General features: G+C 36.4%; 1 protein-coding gene across 1 annotated transcript in view; it reads left to right on the top strand.

Annotated features, from left to right (window-relative positions):
* LOC136033310 (chondroitin sulfate proteoglycan 4-like) overlaps window positions 1-14,781 on the top strand; it is a gene marked incomplete in the record, with an annotated part of 437,436 nt that overhangs the window by 95,400 nt on the left and 327,255 nt on the right. The window contains 1 exon segment of the mRNA XM_065714084.1: window positions 6,509-6,651. Coding sequence (XP_065570156.1) covers window positions 6,509-6,651 — 143 coding nt within the window.

Here is a 14,781-nt window from a genome sequence, read left to right on the forward strand (position 1 = left end):
CCAACATATCCCCCTCTTCTAAACCCCTCTCCCAACCAAAAAAATCCTCCTGAAAATGCCTGTACACTTCCCAATAACCATTACTATATGTAAGCACTGGTCAAAGTTTGTAACTTGTTGCCCCTCCCACGGGGACTGTGGGGGAGTAAGTCGTCCCCAAAGACATAGTTATAAGGTTTTTCGACTACGCTGAATAAAATGGCTATCTTAGAATTTTGATCCGTTGACTTTGGTAAAATAATTAGCATGGGAGGGGGCCTAGGTGCCCTCCAATTTTTTTGGTCACTTAAAAGGGGCACTAGAACTTTTCATTTCCGTTAGAATGAGCCCTTTTGCAACATTCTAGGACAAATGGGTCGATATGATCACCCCTGGGAAAAAAAACAAAAAAACAAATAAACACGCATCCGTGATCTGCCTTCTGGCAAAAAATACAAAATTCCACATTTTTGTAGATAGGAGCTTGAAACTTCTACAGTAGGGTTCTCTGATACGCTGAATCTGATGGTGTGATTTTCGTCAAGATTCTATGACTTCTAGGGGGCGTTTCCCCCTATTTTCTAAAATAGCGCAAATTTTCTCAGGCTCGTAACTTTTGATGGGTAAGACTAAACTTGATGAAACTTATATATTTAAAATCAGCAATAAAATACGATTCTTTTGATGTAGGTATTGGTATCAAAATTCCATTTTTTAGAGTTTTAGTTACTATTGAGCCGGGTCGCTCCTTGCTACAGTTCGTTACCACGAACTGTTTGATTATCACATAAAAATCATTGCTATGAAGTTGCTTAGGGTAAAATTAAACGCTAAGATTGGCCGGAAAATAACAAAACAAATTATTACTTATATCGGTCATTATTCTTCGAATAATTTAGCATACATTATTCAAAATCTAGCGTAAAGAGCGAGGTATTGATGAGGGGATGAACTTCCTCATATACGTAATATGAGGGATTCACCCTCTCGTCAATACCTCCCTCTTTCCGCTAAAGTTCGTATTTTGTTCCAATTCTTTCAGAATGACCCGTGAATCACTAATTATGTTTGCGCACTTTAGCGCAAACAGCGAGGTATTGACGAGAGGACGAACCCCTTCATATACATAATAATTTCTTATGTTTCTCCTTACTTTCAGTTGAAAAAGCTTGTTTTTTTTTTAATTTCATTTCTGATCGTTTTTTAAATAATGCTGGTACATCCAGTGCACCCTTCGTAGAAATTATATTCCCCCATGAAAAATTCCTCCGTGGAAACATCTCAACTCGCACTCACTCCCCCCCACAAACACAAGAAGAAATCCCTCCTGAAGACGTTTGTATATTTACCAATAACAAATACTATATGTAAGCAATGGGCAAAGTTCATAACTTGCAGCCCTTCCCCCGGGGACTGCTAGGGATTAAGTTGTCCCCAAAGACATAGTTATTAAATATTTTGATTATTCTGAACAAAATGTGAATTCCAAAATTTTCATCAGTTTACTTTGGGAAAAACATAAGTGTGGGAGGGGGCCTAGTTGTCGATCAATTTTTCTGGCAACTTAAAAAGGGAACAAGAACTTTTAATTTTCGTTTGAATTAGCCCTCTCGCAAAATTCTAGGACTAATGGGTTGATAAGATCACTCCTGGAAAAAAAACGAAAACAAAAAAACTAATAAACTTCTGGCAAAAAAAAAATCCCAATTTGTACAGAAAGGAGCTTGAAACCTCTACAATAGGATTTTCTGATACGCTGAATCTGATGGTGCGATTTTTGATAGATCTATTGATATCAAAATTCCGTTTTTAGAGTTTCGGTTACTATTGAGCCGGGCCGCCAACTGTTTACCACGAACTGTATGATTTTCATTGTTAGATAGTCTCCTTATGATGATTTGATGATTTTTGACAAAGCTTATCCTGGTTTTGTGGATTTTTTTAGTTTTCTTAGTGCGAAAGAACTTGCTTAAGTAAGAAAGATTATGCTTAAAGTCAAGGCCATATCCAGGATACTTGATTGGGGAGGGTATGTTTTTTTTTTTCAAAAACACATATTACAAAAGACATTCAAAATTTGTTTATATGCCCTTTATTTTTACCTTTTTAAGAGTCGGACAGGGAGGAAGAGGAGGTGGGGGGTCATATGTAGTATCCTCTTAGATGCTTCTTTGCTAAACGAAAAGAATATTAAACATTTAGAAAAAAAAATATTCACGTAATGTGAAAACCACTTCATATAAATACATGGTCTCATAAATCCGAACCAACATGACTTTCTATTAATTTACTTTCTCTATCGCGAAACAATAGACAGTACAGGTGCGAAGTCGTCATCTGTAAAGCACATTAGTGCTTTTTTTATTAGTGCATTAGTGCGCATTTGTGCACATTAGGCACATTAGCCTATTAGTTAATGTCCACACGCTTTCTTCCAAAAGCTAGTTTGTTTTGTATAATCTATTTCTGGTAACTTGCAGAGTCTTAATTTTACCATGGACCCTGGGTTTAAGTCTTTTTGTGATCTACCTATTTGTTTTTTAATTGGAATGCCCCCTTTGTGTGATATACATTTGTTGTCATAAAACAGAGCTATTATTAATCTCGACCAGTGGCGCCAATTCTCAATAATGTTGGAGGATTAGTTTGTTTTAATCAAGAGATGCAGCTTTTTATCAATTAAAATGACCCTAAAAGGGTATTTTTCATTGACAATATTTAAAAAAAGTGCTTTTCAAATTTGGGGGGAGGGCAAAAAATCTAAGGTGATTTAGCTTAGGCTAAACAGATTATTTGTGTTTAAAGTTCTTCTCATAAGTACCACTACCTGAAATTTTGTATATATTTATATCATTCTTCTGAAAAGCTGTAGCAGTTTACTCGTCCCGTTGACTGGCAAGTTCGAAGAAAGGTGACTACGAGGTGACCCCCAAAAATATTGTGATTCGAGAAATTTTTTTTCTTAATTCTGCATATTTGGCATGTGGTTTACTTACGCAGATATAAAGGATTTCGGGAGAGGAGGGTTCACAAAAAAATGTATCGAAAAATTGTTCATAAATATTTTTACTACGTTTTTATGAATCAAACACAAATTTGGAAGGGGGGGTAAAACTCTGAAACTCCTCCCTCCTGGATATGACCTTGGATACAGCTTGGAAGCTATACTAACTTTTCATTTGAGGCTAAATAAGGGAATAGTAGAAGTTGCAGAGGCAGTTTTGAGGGACAAAACTAACTAGGAAAGCAAATAGTAATTTAAGAACTATATCCGTCAATACAGTAAAGGTTACTAGTCAATATGATCGCTCAAGATTAAATTTTTAAGTTTATTTTTTTGTTCAACATTGTTTATCAAACAGCTCGTGGTAACGAACTGTAGTAAGGAGCGACCCAGCTCAATAGTAAACGAAAATCTAAAAACAGAATTTTGATGCTAAAAGATACATCAAAAGAATCGAATTTTCATGCTGATTCTAAATATATAAGTTTCATCAAATTTAATCTTTGTCATCAAAAGTTACGATCCTGAGAAAATTTGCCTTATTTTGGAAAATAGGGGGAAACACCCCCTAAAAGTCATAGAATCTTGACGAAAATCACACCGTCGCATTCAGCTTATCAGAGAACCCTATAGCAAAAATTTTAAGCTCCTATCTACAAAAATGTGGAATTTCGCATTTTTTGCCAGAAGACAGATCACGGGTGCGTGTTTATTTTATTTTTTTTTCCGGAGGTCATCGTATCGACCAAGTGGTCCTAGAATCTCGCAAGAGGGCTCATTCTAACGGAAATGAAAAGTTCTAGTGCCCTTTTTAAGTGCCCAAAAAATTGGAGGGCACCTAGGCCCCCTCCCACGCTCATTTTTTCCCAAGGTCAACGGATCAAAATTTTGAGATAGCCATTTTGTTCCGCATAGTCGAAACCCGGAATAACTATGTCTTTGGGGATGATTTACTCCCCCACAGTCCCTGGGGGAGGGGCTGCAAGTTACAAACTTTGTCCAGTGTTTACATACAGTAGTGGTTATTGGGAAGTGTACAGACGTTTTCAGGGGGATTTTTTTGGTTTGGGGGTGGGGTTGAGGAGAAGGAGTTATGTGGAAGGATCTTACCTTGGAGGAATATGTCTTGGGGGAAGAGAAATTCAATGAAAAGGGCGCGGGATTTTCTATCATTAATGTAAAAAAACAATGGAAAAATAAACATGAAAAAGTTTTTTCAACTGAAAGTAAGGCGTAGCATTAAAACTTAAAACGAACAGAGATTATTACGCATATGAGGGGTTCTAAAAATACTTTAGCATAAAGAGCGAGGTATTTAGGAGGAGATAAATACCTTGCTCTTTATGCTAAAGTATTTTTAGTAATTTCAACTATTTATTCTACGGCCTTTCTGATTGAGGGGTCATTCTTCAAGAATTGGGACAAAACTTAAGATTTAGTGTAAAGAGCGAGGTATTAACGAGGGTACAAACCCCCTAATATACATAATAAAAAATATAAGAATATAAAAGTTTGTTACGTAAGTTAATTGTTAAGTTACGTACATTTTTTACTAATAAAAATGTTCGTTAAAAATTAAAAGTTCTAGTTGCCTTTTTAAGTAACCGAAAAATTGGAGGGCAACTAGGCCTCCTTCTCCACCCCTTTTTTCTCAAAATCGTCTGATCAAAACTAAGAGAAAGCCATTTAGCCAAAAAAGAATTAATATGAAAATTTCATTTTAATAATTTATGTGCGGAGAACCAAAATCAAAAATGCATTAATTCAAAAACGTTCAGAAATTAAATAAAAAAAAACAAACTAGTTTTTTAAACTGAAAGTAAGGAGCGACATTAAAACTTAAAACGAACAGAAATTACTACGTATATGAAATGGGTTGTCCCCTCCGCAATCCCTCGCTCTTTACGCTAAAGCTTTTAATTGTTTTAAAAAGCAGAGTTGTGGCAAAGAGTCAAACTTTATCGTAAAGAGCGAGGGATTGCGGAGGGGACAACCCATTTCATATAAGTAGTAATTTCTTTTCATTTTAAGTTTTAATGTCGCTCCTTTCTTTCAGTTTAAAAAACTAGTTTTTTTATTTAATGCTCTAAAAGAAACATTGAAATTGGATCAGAAGGTTTGTTAAAGAACACTGACTGGGATTGAGGTGGGATTTAAGAAGGATTGGTTAGTAAGGATAACCAAGGAAAAACAGAATCCTACTTGTTCGTTACTATCAAATTTGATTTCATTGATTGGGGGAGGAAGGTATCAGCAAAATTCTTTCATTAATCCATAGAAAGTTACCTTTCCCTGGGAACGGTTTCACCTCTTGTAGTACTTGTCTTGTTGAATGCTACACACAATATGCATTGCAGATGTTTGCTTCTTTTTATAGTTTAATTTGGCTTGTTAACAAAATAAATGTAAAATGGTCTTCCCTTGGGGAATTACCTTTCCTTAGGAATGGTTGCACCTCTTTTAGTGTTTCTCTTCTTGAATGCTACGTACAAAATACATTGCAGATGTTTGATTCTTTTTATAGTTTAATTTGACTTGTTAACAAAATAAAGGTAAAACGGTGTTCTCTTTTTTTTTTCTTTACAAGGGCAATTTAAGTCACTTACTCCTTGATTTTTACTTACTTATTCAGACACTTTAATTTTTGCATAGCTTATTTGTTTATTTTTGGAGGCCGAGGAAGTTTTTAATGAGTACCCCTTTAAAGAAATTAGTATAAAGGAGAATATGCAAATTTCACATTTTTTTTAAGGGAGAAAAATCCCCTATTAATTTGGTTTCCTTGTAATACTCTGTGAAAAAGTTCGGAACAGCATTGCAAGTTCATTCTTTTTATATAATATTTGCTAGCCTACTACTCCTATTGACAACTCAATGCGGCACGAAACCAGAGGCAAACCCAGTTAAACACTCCTCCTCTTCCACAATGTCCTCGTCGATCTTTTGATCTCAGCATCCCATGGGTTCCTATCTTCAAAACGAGAAAAATAGGGAGAACGAAAAAAAAGGAGTAATTTGCAGCCAGTTGAAAAAATAGAACAAAAGCAAATATTTCGGCAAAGACCTCTACTTAACTAGCCTCGGTGCATAAAAAATTGAAAAATAAATATAGAAATAGGTCCACAGCACAGGATAAAAGACAAACCTAAATAAAATTAAGAAGAAAAAAGCACTGCCTGTAATTTACCCTGTTATTTATTGTTTTCTCCTGTTTCCTCGTTTTGTCATAATTAGCCAGTGTGGTCTCAGAATTATTTACCAAATCTCATAGAAGCACTACATGTTTCTCATGTGGTTCCTGATGGATAACCAAGATCTGCAGGTCTTGGTAGTTTATTATCCTTCATCCATAAAACGGAAACGAACCGTCTTAATCCTTTTTTAATTATGTCCCCAGACAGTGGGATTGAACCACATTTTTCAGCCATCCTATTGAAGCCTATTACAAATATCAAAGATTAATTCTGATCCCTTAATGATGTCCTGATATTGTTTATTTTATTAATACTTGTGTCTCTTATTCAGGTGAGAATAAACCTAGGATCAGGTGAAACTGAATTATCGACCCCGAGAGGACTAAAGCTAAATGACCTTGGCTGGCATGAAGTTAAGCTGGATCGACAGCAAGATGACCTCGTTTTAGTTGTTGACAAAATTCATTCTACAAAGTAAGTTTCAATAGTACTATGTAACTTCACTTTAAGGCTTTAATTCTTAAGCATACTAGAATGTTGAAACAATCTCGGAAATCTGTGCGACGGTGAAGCAAATGAGAGAAATATCTCAGCAGCACTTTTTCACCCACAGACCACGAAAATGATGATTTATGTTTAACCTGTATAAAAATGCAGAGGTGCAACAGTAAAAGAAGGAAAACTGACGCTTTCAAACAGTTCGCGGTAACCAACTGTAGTAAGGAGCGACCCGGCTCAATAGTAACCAAAACTCTAAAAAAAGGAATTTTGATGCCAATAGTTATATCAAAAGAATTGAATTTTAATGCTGATTTTAAATGTATAAGTTTCATCAAGATTAGTCTTACCCGTAAAAAGTTACGAGCCTGAGAAAATTTGGCTCATTTTAGAAAATAGGGGGAAATATCCCCTAAAAAACATATGATCTTAACGAAAATCACACCATCAGATTCAGTGTATCAGAGAACTTTATTGCAGAAGTTTCAAGCCCCTATCTACAAAAATGTGGAATTTCGTATTTTTTGCCAGATTTTTTGCCACAGGGCGCATTCTAATGGAAATTAAAAGTTCTAGTGCCCTTTTTAAGTGACCCAAAAAATTGGAGGGCACCTAGGCCCCCTCCCACGCTCCTTTTTTCCCCAAAGTCACCGGATCAAAATTCTGAGATAGCCATTTTATTCAGCGTAGTCGAAAAACCTAATAACTATGTCTTTGGGGACGACTTACTCCCCCGCAGTCCCCGTGGGAGGGGCTGCAAGTTACAAACTTTGGCCTGTGTTTACATATAGTAATGGTTATTGGGAAGTGTACAGACGTTTTCAGGGGGGATTTTTTGGTTTGGGGGGAGAGTTAAGGAAGGGGGGTGTTACGTGGGAGGATCTTTCCTTGGAGGAATTTCTCATGGGGGAAGAGACTTTCAATGGAGGGGGCGCAGGATTTTCTAGCATTATTTAAAATATGAAAAGTTTTTTCTACTGAAAGTGAGGAGCAGCATTAAAACTTAAAACGAACAGAAATTATCATGCATATGAGGGGTTTACCTCCTCGTAATACCTCGCTCTTTACGCTAAAGTATTTTTAGTAATTTCAACTATTTATTCTACGGCCTTTGTGATTCAGGGGTCATTCTTGAGGAATTGGGACAAAATTTAAGCTTTAGTATAAAGAGCGAGGTATCGACGAGGGGTGAGCCCCCTAATATACGCAATAAAAACATACGAATATAGAAGTTCGCTACGTAAGTTAATTCGTAAGTTACGTATATTTTTTATTTATGAAAATGTTCGTAAAAAATTAAAAGTTATAGTTGCCTTTTTAAGTAATCAAAAAATTGGAGGGCAACTAGGCCCCCACTCTCGCTCTTTTTTTCTCAAAATCTCCCGATTAAAACTATGAAAAGGCCATTTAGCCCAAAAAAATTAATATGCAAATTTCGTTTTAATTATTTATGCGCGGAGAGCCAAGATAAAAAAATGCACTAATTCAAAAACGTCCAGAAATTAAACAAAAAAAGTTTTTTTTTTAAATGAAAGTAAGGAGCGACATTAAAACTTAAAACGAACAGAAATTACTCCGTATATGAAAGGGGCTTTTCCTCCTCAACGCCCCGCTCTTTACGCTAAAGTTTTTTGCTGTTTTAAAATGTAGAGTTAAGAGAAAAAGTCAAACTTTAGCGTAAAAAGCGGGGCGATGAGGAGGAAAAGCCCCTTTCATATACGGAGTAATTTCTGTTCGTTTTAAGTTCTAATGTCGCTCCTTACTTTCATTTAAAAAAACTTGTTTTTTTTGTTTAATAAGAGGTAAGAACACCTAAACAATAAATCCAACACTAAAGTAGGATGGGATACGGTGTTATTGTGGTTATGACACTATTGAGTGACAACTCCATAAGTATCAAACAAATGTTCGAGAGTTTTGAATAACAAAAAGGGGAAAACTGAAAATCTTATGGTCAGACTTCTCGTTCAGCTTTACTTCTCCTTTGAAAAAGAGATATATTCCAGTCGCACTGGTTTCCACACTTCAAAGAAGGAAGGAGAAACCCACAATAGTGTCGTCCTGCCACATATTCTGTATTTAGTACCGTTTTACCCTATATTTAGTGAATCTGACCATCTTAGGATGAAGCGCATTTTCTTCAAATTTGTTAAGCTTCTGTTACGATTTCCCCCGTGGACCCGCAACTCCTATTTGATGAAAAAATATAGCTTGTCTGACCTGTGTGCTAAGTTAGCTGAACTAAATGTGCACATGTGCAATAAGCAAACCGGCCATGAATGGCAAAATGTTGTTTTTTGACGTGGAATTATTTTTGTTTGTATTTTAGAATGTAATTACGATATGCTGTTTCTTTCTTCTTCTTTTTTCCTTTTTTTTTCAATTTACTCCATCACTTCATGATGGGTTATAAATACATACATACATACATACATACATACATACATACATAAACTGTATATTTGATATGTAATGATATTAATTGCTGAAAGCTTACTAATTCAAGAGTTTGTTTCACTCAGGGCTGGATTCGAAGCTTTGACACTTCTAGGCCCAATCGTTTTTGTCGTTCCGTTTTTCCAAGATTTTCGGGGTATCCGTGAAACTTCGAGAATAGTGAAAGCCGTAGGACCTAGCGGGCCTGTTGGTGAATCTTGGTCTGGTCTGGTCTCACTGCAAGTTTGATTTTATTTTTGATTTTGTAATAAATATAAAAGAAAATATTTGTAATATAATTCTATTAAGTAAAGCACCAAATGCACACTAGGCCTTATGCTTTTACCGTTAAGGAAACGATTAGTAGCAAAACTCGTATTTTTTTTGCATTCTTGAACAATTTCGGAAAGAGCTTATAAACAGATTTCCCAGTTATTTGGAAATAAAATATCGTTAATTGTTTTTATTGGTAGAACGGAGGGCCATGGAGGGGGGGCTTGGGGTCAGCTCCCATTATCTTTGGGATAAAATGTCGTTAATAATTTTATTTGTTTTTTCGGAAGGGGGTCTCAGGCCATGGAGGGAGGGCCAAGGGTCTGCTCCCATGATTAACCAATCATTGATAATTTTTGGGGGGAAGGAGGGGGTGTCGAGCCATAGATGGTGAGAGGATTATTATTTTTTTGTGGGGGGGGTTGGGTGGGTTCTGACATATCTGATCTTAGAACTATTTTCAAAATCCTCGCACAAGAACTTATATGCCCCCAGGACATAACATATAATACTTGCCCCCGGATTCTAGGTGTTTTTGTTGACCCTGGAATTTTGTTATCTGATCTTTTGACTTGTTATAACAAAATGGCTATATCAAAAACTTGATCGGATGAACTTGGGGTAAAGAGGGCAGAAGGCTATTTGCCCTGCGGTCCCTTTTAGCTCTTATAAAGGGAACTAGAACTTTCAATTTCCGACAGAATGGACCGTGATGAATTTTATACGATAATTTCTTCCACAAGAAAATTTGTGTTCCTCGGGGCCTAATTTACAATGCTTGCCTCTGGCAAATAATCTTTGGTCGAATTCGGACACAATAAAAATCTAAAAATTTGATCGGATGCATTTGGGGAAAAGATGGTTTGTGGGGGGGGGGGGGATAGTGGCAATCAGATAACTTTTGACACTCAAATTGAGTCACCTCCAAAGCTTACCTTTTTTATAAAAAACCTTAAAACCCCCCGGGTACAAGTTAGAATCCTTCCCTCGGGCTATGGGGGGCATGTTAACCCGAACGGGTTTTCTTCTGATCTTTGGACTATTTCAAATCAAATGGCTATTTCAAAATTTTGATGAAACACGTTTGGGGAACAGAGGGTGTGTGTGAAGGGGCGGGGGAGGTAGATACTCTCCGCTCACTTTTGACTTTTAATACGGCAACTGGAACTTCCAATTTCTAATCAAATAATCCACCTCTGAAGTTTATACGACCACTCCTTATATAAAAACCTTATGAGCTCCCGTTGCAAAACTTACAACACTGTCTTAAGCCCCCCGGGCTCTGAGGGGTTGTGTCAACCCCGGAGTTTTCTTATTTTATCTTTAAACTGTTTTGAACAAAATGGCCTTCTCAAAATTCTGATCAGATGCATTTAGGGAAAAAAAGGTCCTTGCGGGAGGGGGGAGAGGTTTAGTTGTCCTCCCATCACTTTTGACTTAAAAACGACACTAGAAATTCAGATTTGCAATCAAATGAGCGCCCTCCAAAGTTTATACTACCACCACTTCCATAAGAACTTTATATGCAACACTTGCCCCTGGGTTCCTGGGAGGGGGAGCTGTGTTATTCCTGGAGTTTTTTTGTATGATTTTATGGTCTATTTTGAGCAAAATGGCTATATAAAAATTTTATCGGACGCATTTGGAGAAAAAGGGATGGTGGATGGGGGATTGCTAGTTTCCATCGGATCACTTTTGACTCCTAAAAAGGGAGCTAAAACTTTGAATTTCTAATCATTTGAGGCCCCTCCAAAGTTTATGTGACCACCTCTTCCATAAGCCCCAGGGGCACAAGTTACAATCCTTAGTTCCCCCGAGTTCGGGGGAAGGTATTTTGATCCTGAAGTTTTAGTTATTTGATCGTTAGACGATTTCAAGAAAACACGTATATCAAATTGATCGAATGCATTTAAGGAAAAGAGGGTCAGTGCGGGGGGGGGGGGCAGAGTAGATGTATATTACCCGCACTGTTTCTGTTTTTCAGAAAAACAGAAACGAAAAAAAGTGAAAAAAATAGAATAGAAACAGAAACAGGTTCTTCAAAAACATGTGACCTGTTTCTACATTTTTTTTTGGAAAAACAGAAAACAGCTGTTTTTATAAGAAAAACATGTGTTTTTTTTGTTTATCTTCCTCCTTTTTAAGATGCTGCACCCTGTCATGTATACTGAGCGAGTTACACGCTGTAATCAATCCTATTTTTAATCAACTACATGCAAACAATACGACTCCGACTGAGCTGGCGATTCTACAACCTATTAGAGGCTGGGTAAAGCACAATTTTATTCTTGCCACCTTAAGATGTTGAATAACAGAGTATAAAATACAAATACAAAAGCACAACAGCTTTGTATAAAATGGAAAACAAACTGAAGTTCAAGCTTTGAACTTGTCACTTAGAAATTTCCTTGTTTCGAGTGTTCCATCAGTTGTTCTTGCACATGGGATTGCTTGCACAATGTATGCTAAAATACAAAGTTCTTTGGTTTTTGGGGTGGGGGCTGTATACCTCCGGTCAGGGGTTTTCGACCATAGCGATTTTAATTGTTTACTTTTTTGTTTCTGTCAGATGCCATTTTCGGTTTTTTTTTTAAATAAGGGATTTTTTGTGCTAAGATTAACATTGAGGTTTAATGGAAGTAATAATTAATATAGCTGAATCAGCATCAAATAATTTTTTGCATAGAATGATTTTCTAAAAATATATTTTTTATTTTTGGTTATTATAGGCTAACTACTTGCTCTACATCAAATTCTCCCCAGAACTTGAGAGCAGTGGGTACACAAAGGTAAAGGAGGTGACTTAATTATGAAGACCTTTCAATCACCCTAAGGCAGCAAGCTTTAACAATAGTGTAAACGCAGGCACTTGGGTAAAAAAAAACAAAAAGAAGAAGAAAGAACAGAAACAGGAACAAGTCCAACAAAAATAGATGTCTGTTTTCTGTTCTGTTCCTTTTTTTTTTTTTTTTTTTTTTTTTTTTTTTTTTTTTTTAATGAGAAACCGAAACGGGTTAGGCAAAAATTGAGAGGACTGGTTGCACAAAGATGAAGTAGCTGACTTAAGTTTAAAGACCTTTAAATCACCCTAAGGTAGCAAGCTTTAACAATATTGTACACGCAAGCACTTGGATAAAAAAGAAGAAAAAAGAACAGGAACAGGAACAGAACAGAAATAGGAACAAGTCCAACAAAAATAGATGTCTGTTTTCTGTTCTGTTCTGTTCTGTTTTTTTTTTTTTTTTTAAGAGAAACAGAAACGGGTTAGGCAAAACTTGAGAGCACTAGTTACACAAAGGTGAAGTATCTGACTTAGGTATGAAGACCTTTCAATCACCCTAAGGTAGCAAGCTTTAACAATATTGTAAACGCAAGCACTAGGTTAAAAAAAAGAAGAAAGAACAGGAACAGGAACAGAACATAAACAGGAACAAGTCCGACAAAAATAGATGTCTGTTTTTTGTTCTATTTATTTTTTTTTTTTTTTTTTTTTTTTTTTTTTTTTTTTTTTTTTTTTTTTTTTTTTTTTAATAGAAACAGAAACGGCTTAGGCAAAACAAAAACAGAAACTTTGCCGATGCTTAGTAGATGCCCTCAGATCACTTTCGACTCTTAAAAATGTAACTGGGACATTCAATTCTAATCAAATGAGCTACCTCTGCATTCTATACCAATGACCCTTATGTAAAAATCTAATATGCCCCTGGGGCATAACTTAAGACACTTGCCGGGGACTGTGTTGATCCCGAAGTTTTTTATATGATAATCGAATTATTTTCAAAACCAATGTCTATCTCAAAATATTTATCGGACGGGTTTGGGGAAAAAAGGGCGTGAGGGGGCTAGTTGACCTTTGATCGCTTCTAATCCTTGAAAAATGAACTATAATTTTCAATCTCCAGCCAAATGAGCCCTCTCTGATTTTTATATGAGCGCCCCTTCCATAAGAGCTATATATGACCCAAGGGCATAGCCTAAAATGCCCGCCCCAGGGCTCTAGGGATTTAGGTACGAGGCTAGTTACCATGGGCCTCAGATCACTTCTGACTCTTAAAAAGGGAATTCAAACTTTCAATGTCTAATCATTTGTGTACCCTTCGAAGTTTATACAACCGCCTCTTCCATGCCCCCCGGACATAAGTTACAATTCTTCCCTTTGTTTTTTTTTCTGGGGGGGGGGATATGGGGACCCCGAAGGCTTTTTCATTTGATTGTTGGACTATTTCAGACAAAATGGCTGTCTCAAAATTTTGGTCAGATGTATTTGGGAAAAAGGGGGTGAGGGGAGGAAGTATATACCCGCCGATCCTTTTGATTACTCTTAAAAAGGTAATTTAGAAAGTTAAATTTCCAATCAAAGATTTTTATACAACCACCCCTTACATAACACCTAATATTCCCCCGGCGCATAGCTTACGACAGTTCCCCTGGGCTCTGGGGGGATCGTGTTGGCTACCTAGTTTTATCATTTGATCTTGAAACTATTTTAAACAAAATGGCGATCTCCAAATTTTGATCGGACGCATTTGGGGAAAAGGGCCTAGGAGGGAGGGGGCTTGTTACCCTACTTTCACTCTTTACTCTTAAAAAGGGCTCTATAAATTCCAATTTATAATTGAGTTAGCTCCTCGGGATTTTATATGACCATCCCTCCCATAAAAACCTTATATGCCACGGGGGCATATATTACAACACTTGCCACCAGGATCTGGAAGGCTGCGCTATCCTTCGAGTTTCTGATATATGATCCTTGGTTTATTTTGAATGTAGTGGCTTCATAAAAATTTGATCAGAGATCAGAGTTGCCAACGGATCACTTTTGACTCTTAAAAAGGAAATTAGATCTTTCAATTTCTAATCATTGAGTCCCCTCTGAGGCTTATGCGATCACTTCTTCCATAAAAATCTTTTATACCCACATGGCATAAATTACAATCTTTCCCCTGCACTAGGGGAAGCACTAGGTTAAAAAAGAAGAAGAAAGAACAGGAACAGGAACAGAACATAAACAGGAACAAGTCCGACAAAAATAGATGTCTGTTTTTTGTTCTATTTATTTTTTTTTTTTTTTTTTTTTTTTTTTTTTTTTTTTTTTTTTTTTTTTTAATAGAAACAGAAACGGCTTAGGCAAAACAAAAACAGAAACTTTGCCGATGCTTAGTAGATGCCCTCAGATCACTTTCGACTCTTAAAAATGTAACTGGGACATTCAATTCTAATCAAATGAGCTACCTCTGCATTCTATACCAATGACCCTTATGTAAAAATCTAATATGCCCCTGGGGCATAACTTAAGACACTTGCCGGGGACTGTGTTGATCCCGAAGTTTTTTATATGATAATCGAATTATTTTCAAAACCAATGTCTATCTCAAAATATTTATCGGACGGGTTTGG

The sequence above is a fragment of the Artemia franciscana genome, chromosome 11, assembly GCF_032884065.1.
Source record: "Artemia franciscana chromosome 11, ASM3288406v1, whole genome shotgun sequence".
NCBI lineage: Eukaryota > Metazoa > Arthropoda > Branchiopoda > Anostraca > Artemiidae > Artemia > Artemia franciscana.